General features: G+C 37.7%; 1 protein-coding gene across 1 annotated transcript in view; it reads left to right on the plus strand.

The window, feature by feature from the left end:
• Nucleotides 1–15,060, plus strand: part of LOC311591816 (vomeronasal type-2 receptor 116-like) — a gene marked incomplete at both ends in the record, with an annotated part of 37,719 nt that extends 22,659 nt beyond the window's left edge. The window contains 5 exons of the mRNA XM_084803441.1: nucleotides 2,019–2,310; nucleotides 4,313–5,119; nucleotides 8,928–9,155; nucleotides 10,221–10,344; nucleotides 14,126–15,060. Coding sequence (XP_084659567.1) covers nucleotides 2,019–2,310; nucleotides 4,313–5,119; nucleotides 8,928–9,155; nucleotides 10,221–10,344; nucleotides 14,126–15,060 — 2,386 coding nt within the window. The remainder of the gene's footprint in view (nucleotides 1–2,018; nucleotides 2,311–4,312; nucleotides 5,120–8,927; nucleotides 9,156–10,220; nucleotides 10,345–14,125) is intronic.
• Nucleotides 15,061–15,650: the final 590 nt, after the last annotated feature.

Below are 15,650 nucleotides of genomic sequence, written 5' to 3' on the forward strand. Positions count from 1 at the left end.
GAGTATAGAGAAAGGAATAAAACATAGAATTTTCTTTGAGCCAGCATGTGTGTCAGATATGTAGCAGACCTGTAACTATCAAAAGGGAAAAATGGTTGAAAAAGAAGTAAAGAAATACAACAAATCAGAGATGCAAATATTTGTTGAAGCAAGAAAACAAACAAACAAAGGAAAACACACTCTAAACATGAACAAAGCAAAAATAAAACATAAAAAATAAAAATAAATATATGTGACTCAAAGGACAGAATTCTGAAGAAAAAATTATATCTAGAGATGCTCTGCCTCTTTTCTTTTCAAGTATGTTTAAGGTTGATTAGATATAGATAGATATAGATATATCCACCGATGTTGCTTTTCTATGAAACCCTGCAATATTTTAATATTGAATATTTTTATGCCCAACTGAAGGACATTTTACCAAATATAACCTTAAAGAGATTGTTTTCTGAACAGCACATTTTGATGGTAAAATGAAATTCTATTCCTTTGGGTGGGGTAGTTTTGACATCATAAAAAGTGTAAGTTTTTTTCCTCACCATGTTATTGTTAAACAGATCAAAAATTGAGTAATAACATAAAGTGCTGTAGGTGCATGTGTGAGGACCTGGATTCATATCTCCCAGACAGCATGCATGTCCTCTTGTAATCTAATTGTTATAGGGAATAGAGAGACAGGGAGAGATGACTCCCTACAAGGTTGCTGGCTAGAGTGCCAGGCTTATGCACTGAGAACAATAAAGAAAATGTGGTGTCAGTTGATGTGCTATTCTCTCTTTTTCACAGCACTGAAGAAGGGGAGGCAGAAATAATCTTAGTAATTTCAAGTCCAGATTGGTTACAGAGTGTTGACTACATGGTCAAACTCTGTCTAAATCAATTAAATGAGTCAGTCAATCAGGCAGTTGATATTTAATTCAACTGGTCAAGAGACACTTTGTGAAATTATGTGGACAGCTTGGACTAACACTAAATGTCCTTCTCTTTTAGTTATTGACCTTTCATGTATTTATCTATGGACAGACTAAAATACACAGAATCAATTCACACATCTCACAAATATACGCAAAGGAAAATAAATTTGGATGGGGGTTCACATGAATTAATTCCATCAATGAAGAATCAGAGGCAGGAATATCTCCATGAATTTGAGACCAGAACACTCTACATATTATATTCTAGGACACTATTCAAAGATAAATCATAGAGATGACAACTGTGGATATATATTATTTGAATTAAGTTTGTGCTTTTTTAAAAATAGGAGATTGTCACAGAAAACAAGATGATTGGAGAAAGATAAACTGATTTTTAAAAATAATTGTAGAGGCTGAAGATCCAAGATGCAGACATCAAAGTTCTGATGTTTTGTCAGACTCTAATTTTTTTTCAAGACAGGGTTTTTCTGTGTAGCCTTGGCTGTCCTGGACTCACTTTGTAGACCATGATGGCCTTGAACTCACAGCAATCCACCTGTCTCAGCCTCTGAGTGCTGGGATTAAAGGTGTGCACCACTACACCCAGCTCCAGACTCTAATTTCTTATTCATGGATAGGTTTTTGCACATAAAAGATAAATAAAGCAATTTAAAAATAAATTAAAGTCACAGACCTCATAATTAATGAGTGCTACTACTGTGGAATTTTTTAAAAGATGTATTTATTTATTGTGTGTACAGGGCTCTGCCTGCATGTACACCTACAGGACAGAAGAGGGCATCAGACACGGTTGTAGATGGTTGTGAGCCACCTTGTGGTTGCTGGGAATTGAACTCAGGACCTCTGGAAGATCAGTCAGTCCTGTCAACCTCTGAGACATCTCTCCAGCCCAATACTGTAGAATTTTGCTTAATCCTACTTAATTATGCATTCTTCTAATTCTAGCCATTTATGAAAGGCTATTAAAAACTGGATTTTATAAAAAAATATTGGGATTTGAATTAGAAAAGCCATTGCACTAAATAGGAAGTTTCAATGGTCTATGTCTTTATACTGTGTAATTTTATGGAATTTGTGCAGGTATAATTTTAAGAACTACCAGGTGTTTCTGGCCCTGATATTTGCCATTGAGGAGGTCAACAAGAATCCATATCTTCTACCCAACACAACTCTGGGCTTTGATTTTTATACTGTTTTATACTATGAAGTAATTAGTTTTTGTCGTCTCATGGTCTGGTTAACACGGGACATCAATCTCATGGTTAATTACCCCTGTGGAGAGAAGAAAACATCACTTGCTGCATTCACAGGAACAGCAATGGCAACATCTTCCTATATTGTTACACTGCTACAACTCTACAACATACCTCAGGTGGGTGAGGTTTCAAAGTCTGTCTTTGCTCTGGCAAGTCCAGGGTTGGATTTCTGGTACTGGATGCAGAATCTCCATTCACTTCATCTCAGGCAACTAATCAGGATTTAAGGAGGCATGACAGGAGGGAGTTCAGAGTGCCTTCTCTAGAGACTGGCTTTACCACAGCTAAAGAGAACTCAGACTCACCAAAAGTTTCCTACATCCAGGGCTGTAAATGCAGATTCTAGCAAAAAAACTGAGAGGGTCATGAAAAGAGGCACTTTGCTCTGTAGATAAGTTCTTTTGTGGAGATCCCTGGTAAGCTAAAATTTGCCTGTTTGTATGAGAGGGCTACTGAGGAGCCTTGAGTCTATTCAATTATTTCTGAATTCACAGGTAAATAATCAATAAGAGCACTAGGCAAGAACAAAATATGCAGTAAAATTCAAATCCCTACCCAGATCTAGCCAATGGACAGGACATTCTCCACAGTTGAGTGGAGAGTGGGTTCTGACTTTCACAAAACTCTGGTGCCCCATATTTGACCATGTCCTCTGGATGGGGAGACCTGATGGCACTCAGAGGAAAGATAGCAGGCTATCAAGAAGAGACATGATACCCTATGAGCATACACTGGGATAGGAAGTCCCCCTCAGTCACAGTCATGAGGGGGGAGAGTAAGGGGAAAATGGGAGAGAGGAATGGGAGGATACAAGGAATGGGATAACCATTGAGATGTACTATGAATAAATTAATAAAATATTTAAAAATGAAAAAATAGAAATAGAAAATAGACACACACACACGCACATGCATGCACACATACATTTATAGTGAATTCCGGACAATTATTTGATCTTTCTTTCTAAGAAACAAAGTAAATTTAAAATGTTAGCATATAACACCATAAAGTGACAGGGCATAAAGAATTATAACAGAACAATTTGTACATTTAGACATTAGATTTTATACTTTAGATATCTTCCAGGTAGCTCCATAATATTTTGGCTTCATGGGAAGTTTAAACCAACTTTCCCATATTTATTGTGGGCACCAACATACATGGTGCCAACTGCAGTGAAAGCTTATTTGAGGCCACAATTCTGCTCAGGGCTGTTCCCTAATGAGGCATCTGTAGGTTCTCAAAGGTATTTATTGATGCTATTGTTTTAGAAGATCTAAAACAATTTCTAATTTAAAATTGTATAAATCAAATCATTAATTCAATAAACAGGAAATAGTTCATCTGAACAGCAGTTCATCTTTCAGTAAGATAGTGTACTCAGTTTGGTCAAATAGATCTTGTCAATACCGAGAATGCGAAGATGCAGCAATGCACACTGATGTAGTTGTCAGACATCAGAAGCAATTCTGGGGTGCATCAAGGTACAGATTTGCAGAATACCAGATCCCTTCCAGAAAGTTCTCATACCTACAGAACAAGGACAAGAGAGATAAAGGTGAAGATAGAAGGAGCCAGAGAATAAGGAGCATGAATATTACAACAAACTGCTAGAGTCAGTTTGAGGCCAAACAGAGCAATTCAGTTAGAGTCAGAGACAGTACCCAGATTGAAACAGTCATCCTAGAAAGGAGTTTGATCCAGAACACCTGAGTAGAACCAGTCAGGAAGAACTCAGAATGAACAAGAAAGGGTGAGCTTATTCAGCAGTAAGTCTAAGTCTCAGAGGTTGAACTCATTCTATGCCTAACTAAGATTGTATGAAGTCGAAAGACTTTAGGAATGAGGCCTCTGTTCCAAGGCCTACAATTACTTCAGGTGAAAAAAAATACTTTGATGTCAGGTACCAAAGAAGGTATAAGGGTAATCGATATATCCACATTTCCAGGAAGGAGAGGTGGATGAGACCTGTAATTTTTGTGGAAAACATTGTAATGGGTTTGTATTAAAAATTACTATCCCATTCTCATCAGGACTGTTTCCACCTGTTGAATCAAGACTGAGCTTGTGTTTGATGCCAGTGTTTTTTCTCTGGTTTCCCATGTGTTTTCTCTTCAGCTCACTTTTGGGCCTTTCGATTCTACCTTGAATGACCAAGGTCAGTTTCCTTCTCTCTATCAGATGGCTCCCAAGGACACCTATCTCTCACTTGCCATAGTCTCTTTGCTGCTTCATTTCAGCTGGTCCTGGGTTGGTCTGATCCTCCAAGATGACCACAAAGGGATTCAGTTTCTGTTAGAATTGAGAGAAAATATGGACAATGGTAACATCTGTATTGAGTTTGTGAATATTATCCCTGCCACTTCATATATAGACTCCAATAACTTGGGGGAAAATCTGGAGATCATTCTGAAATCATCAGCAAATGTCATAGTTATTTATGGGAACATTGTTTCTTCACAAGGCTTAATGTTTCACATTGCAAAACTCTTAGTGACATGGAAAGTCTGGGTCTTGAACTTTCCATGGGATGTTGACAACCATTATGATTATTTCATGGTAGGCTCACTTCATGGGAGTCTCATATTTTCACACCACCATGAAGAGATGGTTGGATTTACCAATTTTCTTCACACACTTACTCCCTACAAATATCCAGAAGACATTTTTCTTCCTAAGTTTTGGGCTTTATTCTTCAACTGCTCATTTCATGGGTTTCATTGTCAAATTTTGGAGAACTGTCAACCAAATGCTTCTTTGGAGTTACTGCCCAGACATATTTTTGACACAGCCATGAGTGAGGAGAGTTATAATATATACAATGCAGTGTATGCTGTGGCCTACAGTCTTCATGAGATGAGTCTTCAACAAATACAGATACAGCAATATGCTAATGGAGAAGAAATGGTATTCTTCCACTGGCAGGTAATATCCCTTCCTGTGTGTTGTAATATCAGCACTGTGACTTTCATTCTTTTCAATGGCACTCCAATAGGGCAGCATAAGTTTTAGATCATAAGCATACTGGATTGCCTCTCTGGAGGTAAATGGAAAACCATGTGTAAGTGTCTTTTATAAAAGGCATGGCAAGAATAGAGAAAAAGTCAACATTAAATTCACATAACAAGTTGCCTCATAGTTCTCTTCATAATCTCTTTAGTGTGAACAGTTGAGATTTTTCATATATGTTTACAAATACCATGGCCATACAGTTAGGCTCTTCTCTTACTAGCTCATAACTTAAAATAATCTATTCATAGTGATCTACATTCTGTTACATGGGTGGTTACCTCTGCTCAGGTTCCATACATCTCTCCTCCACACATCTTCAACAAAAATTATTTCACACCAGGATATCTCAGAATACTTTCTGTCTGGCGATGTCCCACCTTCTATCTATTCTTTCCTATAGTCCATAGATTTTTATCTACAGGTGTTGTATCCACACAACACACAAGATCTTCTCTCTACAGTACCCTTTTTATGTGCAATAAAAGGCTTTTTCTTCTAATAATCAACTATATACAATAAGAACAACTATGAGAAAATCAGGTAAGATCACAGTGTCAACTCCATATGTACATGGAGAAAGTGCTGTACTGTCTATTTATATTACATCTCAATTGTTATCCCATCCCTTGTATCCTCCCATTCCTCCCTCCCTTGCGCTTTCACCCTATTCCCCTCCCCTATGTCTGTGACTGAGGTGGACCTCCTTCCCCTCTATTGGATCATAGTTTATCAAGTTTCTTCTTGGTAGCCTGCTATCCTTCCTCTGAGTGTGACCAGGCCTCCTCATCAAGGGAACGTGGTCAAATATGGGGCACCAGAGTACGTGTGAAAGTCAGACCTCACTCTCCACTCAGCTGTGGAGAATGTCCTGTCCATTGGCTAGATCTGGTTAGGGGTTTGATGTTTACTGCACAGATTGTCCTTGGTTGGTGCCTTAGTTTTTATTATAGGTTTTATTTAACAACCTAAAATTTTTGGCCTAAAAATTTCTTCCTAAATTCTAAATAATTTAAGCTTAATTTTAAGTCTGTAACTGTCAAGTCTTCAACCTCATCAAGGCCTGAGAACAAAATACTACCTTAGTATGTCAGAAATATAAGCAAGCATTTTACAAAATAGAGAATTGACAGACAACTGGCTGCCATTATAGTCATCCAGAACTTATGTATAATGTTGAAACACCATCTTCAGCCTTCTTGCCCAGAATATCTGACACATATTTGTGAAGCAAGAATTAGGAAGGACTTGCTTACTCTGTCTTCACAGAGCTTAGCAGTTGACTTTGCCTGTGTCCAAGTTCTGCCCATTGTCTGCCGATGGAGTAAGGACATTTCTTTGCCCAGTTGCAGCTTGCCATTTTTTAAGCAAACTCCTTAAAATAATAAAACATTTTTAAATGCAATTAAGGCTGGTCTCTGTGGCCTTTGAAGACCATCTGTATATATGCACATATTTATATAGTGCTTAATAATTATCTACCGTTCTCTAGTATATCTCAATAGGCAAATGTTTTTTCCTAGCTACTTACTATGTGTTTAACCTAGGATGTATATTTATGTGATAAGCTAGACTAATATCTGACCTAGCCATGATTTTGATTGACTATTAACTTGCATTACCTAATTATCCTAAAGAGTTTTTAATAGCAGCTTTTAAAAGGACTGGAAGTAAGCCTTCTCTTTATGAATGAATTGTATAGATCTAATACATTATACAAAAGTTGAATCATATGCACCTATGTGTATCAAAATAACTTTAAATTTTTATCAATATACAATAATCAATACCAAGGTATAGGTATCAAAAGCAACCATAATTCAGTATCAAGGTTCAAAATTCCAGACTATTATAAATAATAATAACCTTATTTTTATATCAACATAGAAAATATTAGAGCAGTGTTAGATTATCAGTTCATAAAATGATTTTTGGTTTAAGAGGAGATTCAATAATCTACCTCCTTTTCCTATTAATCCTATATTATTCCTAAATCCTGCTCCCATTGCTTCTGAACACCTTTCCCAATACCTAATGAAAGAAAGGATAGAGAAAAGGAAAGATAAATCCATGAGTCTGTTTCTATATCTTGTTTTTTCCCTAATCAAAATCATTAACAACTTGTAACTAAACCCTTTTAATGATAAGCATCCATCAGCACTAAAACACGAGTTTAAATGTTTAGTTTAGTTTTGGGTCTTTTTGAGCTGTTTGACTGAGTCAGGATTTTTTTGGTGTCTTCCTGTGTTTGAACTTGGACCCAGCTTCCTGTGCTGTGCTGTGCTTGCTCATGCAAGGCTGTCCTCTTACACAGAGTTCAAGCCTTAAAGGGCTAAACCTTCTGCCATGACCTACCAGATAGGAAGGGGTGGTCCTGCAATGTTGTCAGCTGTTTGTGGGCTTCTCAGTGGGATCCCTGCTGCTCTGCTGGCTGCTCCAGATAATGTGGACTCTGCTGGCTGTGACTGGACTTCCTGGAGAGATGGCTGCACGCTCTGACCACTACCCACTGAGCTATGTTTTCACAGACCACTTTCAATCATTGTCAGCTTTTTAAAAATTGATATCCAGGAGCTCTGTTTAAAGAGGCTGAGTTCTGCTTAACCTTAGCAATTTGCTGCTCCTTTCCAGCTTTTTAGTTAGAAAAATCTTGTTTCCAGCTGCTTTTTTCTGGACCCATTTGTGTCCCTATTTTCAGAATTGTTTTGTCTTCAGGCCTCTTTAAAAAAAATAGCTTTGAAGCTTTTTTTCAGGGGGTGGGGACGCTAAGATTTCTCTCTCTGTCCCGGACTTTTAGCATGTTAGTTTGGATTTTATGTCCCATGAATGGTATGTCATTATGTTGTGGGGTGTTTTCCTCCAAGGCCAATGCTGTGGGAATAAACAGACTTAAAATGTGTTTACAAAGTTCTAAACCATATAGCTAGTTTCTTCACTGACTAGCTCACAGCTTAAAATAATCTATTTATACCAATCTACATTCTGCCACATGTCTGCTTACCTCTGCTCAGGTATCTTGCACCTGTCCTCACATCTTCACCAACGAATCTCTCACACCTGCATATCCCAGAATTCTTTCTGGCTAACAGATGTCCACCTTCAATTCTATCTTTTTCTATATGCCATATATGTTCTTAGTGACAGGTGTTGAATTGTACAATACACAAGATACTCTTTCTACATTTAGGATTTTTCTTTTAAAAAACCCAGTAATAATTTTCTCAGGAAAAGACATAAAATGTGTCATAATGCATAATGTCCACAAAATGCAACATGCAGAGGATAAAACTTGAAAAACACAGAACAACAGTGATCACAGCATTGGGCTCTGCTTTGTGAAAATGGTGTCGGATTGATTAAATAAACAGAATGAGCTAATTGGCCAGGAAACTATAATATAAATATAGGTATTTTGGAAGCGGCATTGGAGGGGGAAAAGAAGGCGAGAGGGTAGAGAGATAGGGAAAAGGGTGACCTGGAACCAAACTGTCCTGTTGATATAGTGAATCTCAGAGAGAGGGGAGGCCCCGACCCTATGTAGAGGGATGGCCCTGCCAGCCACACCCTGCAGCAGGATATAACAATGACAAACAGCTGTGCTGGCTTCATGACTTTCACCATTTCCAGTGGATATAGTTGTGCCAACTGAGATTCTTTTACGACATCAGAAAATGACTATAGTCCCTTAGATGTACTTCAACATATGTTCCTGCATCTCTTCTAGCTCCTCCATTTCCTAAAGAAGACCCTACAGAAAGATCATGTGAGAGGTCACATCGTAATGGATGGGAAAGGAGACTTAGATTCAGAGTATGACATTTTCAATATTTGGAATTTCCCAAAGGGCATGAGATTAAAGGTCAAAGTAGGAACCTTCTCTCCAAAGACTCCTCAGGGTCAGCAGTTCTCTTTAACTGAGCAGATGATTCAATGGCCAATACAGTTTACAAAGGTGAGTTATGACATATATCACCGCTTTGACCTTTCAGAAAAGTAAAAATAATTCTCAGGAAAATAATACTTGGACATTTATTTCATACCAACCCATATACAATTAACAATAAGAATCTACTCATAGGATATCCAACATAGACTAATTTCTCATTCCCTGACTCTGATCAATGGAAAAGTTTTTCCTAAATTTTATTCATGCTTATACAGTTCTTATGAATAGAGTGTCTGTTAGATTTCTGTTACTGTTTCAAACAATAAGAGCTTTATGTTTGTCAGCAGATGAGTATATTTCAGTGATGGGTAAAATGGCATTTTTATTTTGTAAGCTTTTAAAAGGTAGGATAGCATGACATGTGTGTATGTGTGCGTGTGTGTGTGTGTATGTGTGTGGTGTGTGTGTTATACTTGCTTTGCTACATCAGATAAATAGTAACAAAAGCAAGTAAAGGAATACAGGCTTGAAATAGATGACACTGTGAGCATGTATTTATATGTTAGTGCAGAGAGAATATTTTAGGAGTCAGAGGAGGTGATTACATCACAGTCAGAGACCAAAGAATATGGCTGCTGCCCTTCTATCTCCTTTTCATTTTCTATGTCACAGTAGACAGTGAAATGATTATGCCCATTTTGTGGTGGCTCTTTCCACCTCAAGTAAATATGTCATAAAACTCCTCACAGATGCCTAAGATATGTTCCCATGATGAACCCAAACAATGCAAAGATGTCAATCAACATTGCCAACCATATAGAATATAAAAGTCCCCACTAGGAGCCAGTAAGTACAGAGACAGGTTCACCAAAAATCATACTTTGACCTTCTAGAACACTACTTTAATGACCTACTCTTAACAACAGCTTTGTGGTATTGTACCAAGATTTAAGCATGTGGACTAATCAGAATCAAACCCACTGCCAAAATTAATAATACCAAAACACATTACCTTCATTTGTCAGTATAAGTATTTGCAAATTTACTGTTGATGATACTCATAAATTCTCTATTTACTCTAAATGTTCACAAAAGTGCTGAGCATTTTCTAATAGCTGTTATTTCTCTCAGATCCCTCAGTCTGTGTGCAGTGAGAGCTGTAGGCCTGGATTCAGGAAAGCTGCCCAGGAAGGCAAGGCTGCCTGCTGCTTTGATTGCATTCCTTGTGCAGACAATGAGATTTCCAATGAGACAGGTAAAATCTTGTTTACAGAGAACTCTCAGACTTGATCACAGGAGTCTGCAATACTTAGGCAGATTTGGGCACAGGGGTCCCGCTCAAACTAAGGCAACCAGCCAAGGACAATATAGGCGGGAAACATTAAGCCCCTACCCAGATCTAGCCAATGGACAGAACACTCTCCACAGTAGAGTGGAGAGTGGGATACTACTTTCTCACATACTCTGGTGCCTCACCTTTGACCATGTCCCCTGGACGGGGAGACCTGGTGGCAATCAGAGGAAGGACAGCAGGTTACCAAGAAGAGACTTGATACCCTATGATCATATAGAGGGGGAGGTAATCCCCCTCAGGAACAGTCATAGGGGAGGGGAATAAGGGGAAATTGGGAGGGAGGGAAGAATGGGAGGATATAAGGGATGGGATAACCATTGAGATGTAACTAGAATAAATTAATAAAGGAGGAAAAAAAAGAAGAGGGATGGGAGAGAAGTAAGAGATAAACTTTTTTTCCTTGACTATAAAATTTGAGCATTGCTGTTACTTTTCCTTCCTTTGAAGAGACACAGCCTAGACACTGAAATCATCTTGACTTACATTGTTGCTCCATTGCAGACACTGTTCCCTCAGGTGACCTATTTTGCACTAAAATTATCAGTCTGCTTTATTTCACCAAGAACACAGTGTTTATCACAACATTTCTCTGTTTTCACACCATGCTCAATTACATGTAGTATTCTTTTAAGGTTTGGATTTCTCACATTCTCTTTATGATTATTCCCTGTACAGGTTTGTATTTTTTTACACAGTAGGTGACTGAAGAGTTGTACTTATTTCCCTATTACATATAATTTATTTCATCATGACTAAGTTTCATTTGTTTAACTTAAGATAGATTTCCTGTAGTATGTTCTTTTTAAATCTGTCTTCCTTTTATTAACCATAGACTTTTCTCTCATACAACATAATCTGCATATATTTTCCTCTCCTTACACTTCTCCCAGTTCCTTCCCATCTCCTTTTTTTTTTTTTTATCAAAAAAGCAGTCCTTATCTGTCTCTCAGAAAAGAATAGGCTTTTAAAAATTTTGTCATAGTTTATTCAGATTACATCCTTATTGTTAGCCTCTCTCTTGCATCTTCCCATTCCCACTCTCCCTCCTCCTTCTCTCCTATTCCCCTCCCATAGACTTCTGACAGCAGATAGGATATAGGGAAAACTAGAGAGTGGAAGATTTGCAGACAATCTACCTGGTTTTCTCGCAAGAATGGCATACATTTGGTTTATTTTTGTCAAGTTCTTTATTTTATAATTTTCCATATGTATTCAATGTAACCAATGTATGATTCCCCCTATTAACACTTGTCAACTCATCTTGTCCATAATTGTTCCTTTCCTTGTTTCATGATTTTCTTCGTTTTTGTGTGTGATTTATTTTATTTATTTATCATCATCTTCATGACCCTTGGATTCTGAGTGTACCTTGGCGCCTGATTTGGTCATCAGTTGTTACACAAGGGTAATAACTAACTTCTCCTTTCTTTGAATATCTTTGCAGAGATAGTTTAGTAGGTAAGGTTAGTAAGATAGTTTACTCTTTCTTATTCATGAACCAGGGAACTTGTGGGTAATTGTACAGAGTTCCTTAGTGCAATGCATATGTTGCCTAGAAGCAGACAATTTGCAGTTCTCATCTTATAATTGTTTACACCTTCATTTCCATTATATTTCTTGAACATTACAATGTGTGATATACAAATACTTGTTTATGAATGGGCATTAAATCATTAGTTATTCTCAGGATCTTCCAATTATATTTCTTGGCCTTCATCACAGATCATTGTAAGGAGAGGCTTCTTTGTGTAAGAATGAGAGTGTTGCTTGTCACTGTGCATAAACACAAAGATTTAAAAAGGTGTTTCACAATAATATCATTAAGCTAAATGGCATCATCAAGTTCTTCCTTGTGTGATATGCTCTCTCTCCCCTTGACTTTGAATGTGGGTTCATAATGCCAGAAAATACTGTTTTGATAAATGTTTATCCTTTGCACATTAGCTATAATGTGTGTCCATAAATATTGTCAATATGCGCAGATAGTAGCACTTTAGTCAGGGTTTTGTGTTATTGACTATATTACTTATACATAAAAGACAAAGTAGGATGAAAGCATGCATGATCAAACTTTGAAATTCAAAATATACTGATGCAATATTGTAGAATAAGGAAATATTTTTAAAGAGTAGTGTTATCCTTATATAAATTAGTTAATGAGACATATAGCATGTACCTAAATTAAGTCAAAATCTATACTTGAAGCATACATTCTACTATAGAAAAGAAAACAAAGCATTCAAAATAAAAGAATAAATTGTGAGAGTGTGATAAGCTTGAGAAAATATCAGAAGAAAAATTCATTAGAGGTCCATGATTAATAAACAAAAATCACCCAAGTTATTAAATGAGAATTTGATTCTCATAAAAAACAAACTTCATAAATGTTTTGCTCAAACAAGAAAATAGACAGATGTATTGATATGGTGATAAGATTTAGAAACACACAAAGATTTAATTGAAATGTGGCGTTAAAATCCAAGGTGTATACGTTTTTGTTTTGTTTTGTTTTGTTTACATCTCTCCTCTGCTCCAGTCATACATTCCTCCTTCCTCTCCTATCCTGCCTCCCCTACTACTAATAAAAGGGAGCAAGCCACCAAAATGAGCACAGGGCTGCATATCAAGTCACATCAGGACTGAATATATCCTCTTCCGCTGAGGCTGGGCAAGGCAGCCACACCAGAGGGAAGTTATCAGAAAGAAGGGGAGATAGTATGTCAGAGAAAGCTCCTGCTTGCCTTCCTAGGGAGCCCATAGAAATACTAAGCTGCCAATTGGGTACATGTGTGTAGGTGGCCTAGGTCCATTCCAGACATGGTCCTTGGTTGGGGCTTTAGTCTCCATATGTCCTCTGGACGTATGTTAGTTGACACTTTGCATTCTTGGGGAGTTCTTATCCCCCAGGTCCTTCTGTCCTAACCCCACCTGTTCCGTGAAACTGGCCATGCTCTGCTAGATGTTTGATGGTGAGTCTCAGCATCAATTTAGAGCTGCTGTTGCATGGAGCTTCTGCAAGGACAGTTATAATTATACAATGTACTTTTAAATTATATTTATGAACTATAAAATAGATGCAAAAAAGTCACAAATTCATTCCAAGCACAAAGCATCCATCAGTTGTACTGAGATGTCATCTCTCCTCTCCTTTGAAAGTTCTGACAACTATATATAACCAACCTTCTTCTTAAGAACTGTACTTGAGGGTGTCAGATCAAGTTTGTAATTTAAAATCTACAACAAGAAAACAAAAGTCACAAATTCAGGGAAAGTACACACACAAAAAAGGAAAAGCAATGAGCTTCTTTGATTTTGTCACCATAGGCAAATAGGGCTGTATTAATTTGAAATAATTCATAGAATACTTAAAATTTGATACTAAAAAAAATAAAGCAAGCCCATTCAAGAAGCATTTCAGGGCTGGAGAGATGGATAAGAGGTTAAGAGCCTCATCTACTCTTCCAGAGGTCCTGAGTTCAATTCCCAGCAACTGCATGGTGGCTGACAGCCATCTATTATGTGATCTGATGCCTGCTTCTGCAGATAAAGCACTCATATGCAAAAAATAAAATAAATAAATCTTTAAAAAAAGAAGCATCTCAATGACCTGAAGCTGAATAACAGCTTAAGCAGAAAAAAAAACCCTGAGGATTAATTCAAAATAACTCTCCTTTCTGAACAGATATGGATCAATGTGTGAAGTGTCCAGAAAGTCATCATGCTAACTCAGAAAAGAACTATTGCCTCCAGAAATCTGTGAGCTTTTTGGCCTATGAACACCCCATGGGGATGGCTCTCACCACCACAGCACTGTTCTTAGCTGTACTCACAGCTGTGGTTCTTTTAGTCTTTGTGAAGCACAGAGACACACCCATTGTCAAGGCCAATAATCGGACTCTCAGCTACACCCTGTTATTGACACTCATCGCCTGTTTCCTCAGTTCCTTGCTCTTCATTGGACAGCCCAACACAGCCACCTGCATCATGCAGCAGACAGCATTTGGAATTTTGTTCACTGTGGCTCTCTCCACAGTCTTAGCCAAAGCTATCACAGTGGTTATTGCATTCAAGGTCACTGTTCCAGCTAGAATGGTGAGGTGGTTAATGGTATCAAGGGCCCCTAACTTCATCATTCCCATCTGCACACTGATCCAAACTGTTCTCTGTGCAGCTTGGCTGTTTACCTCTCCACCCTTCATTGATCAAGATGCTCATGCTGAACATGGTCACATCATCCTTGTGTGCAACAAGGGTTCAGAGGTTGCCTTCCACTGTGTCCTGGGATACCTCTGTTCCTTGGCACTTGGGACCTACAGCATGGCCTTCTTGTCCAGGAATCTTCCTGACACTTTCAACGAAGCCAAGTTCCTGTCATTCAGCATGCAGGTATTCTTCTGTGTCTGGGTCACCTTCCTCCCTGTCTACCACAGCACAAAGGGGAAGGTCATGGTGGCTATGGAAGCCTTCTCTATCTTGGCTTCCAGTACAGCTCTCCTTGGCTTGATCTTTGCCCCAAAATGTTACATCATTTTGTTAAGGCCACATAAGAACTCTTGTGACATTAGACACAAAACACATTCAGGAAGGAATAGACATATAAAATTCATTTTAAAATGAACTTAATCTATGTTAGTAAATGTAACACAATGATTTGAACTAGTGCCATACTGTGACACTTTTAATGTTCAGGTGTAATATGATTTGATTATGTGGGTCCATAAATCTTCATCCATTGTACTGAAGTATCTTTGTACTGGAACCATTAACTTTATCTTATGCTTGAGAATCATGTTATACTTTCTTAATGTAATAAGAATTCACTTTGTATCCTTCCTTGTCTTGAAGGCCCATTGGTAGACCAGTGTGGCATAAACTCATGGAAATCTGCCTTCCTCTGTCTACCAAGTGCTGATGGTGAAGATGTGTCATTGTGTTCAGCCATGCTATACTCACTTTGTCCTTCTATGATAAAAGATTAAATGTCATGTGATTGCTTTTATTGATTTTGGACTCAGGAATATTTTATTATATTCTACTGTATAAATTGAACATTACTAGGGCTGATTGTCTTTCAAACATTAGTTTAACAGGTTCTCATTTTCAATTATTTCAGGTGAGTATTCAAAGTTTGAAATTATAGTAAAATATTCTATTTTCATATTTCATTATTTTGGCATATGGAAGAAAATGAATCCTCTTCTTTGGGG

The sequence above is a fragment of the Acomys minous genome (genome assembly GCF_964271855.1).
Source record: "Acomys minous genome assembly, contig: scaffold_85, whole genome shotgun sequence".
Classification (NCBI taxonomy): domain Eukaryota; kingdom Metazoa; phylum Chordata; class Mammalia; order Rodentia; family Muridae; genus Acomys; species Acomys minous.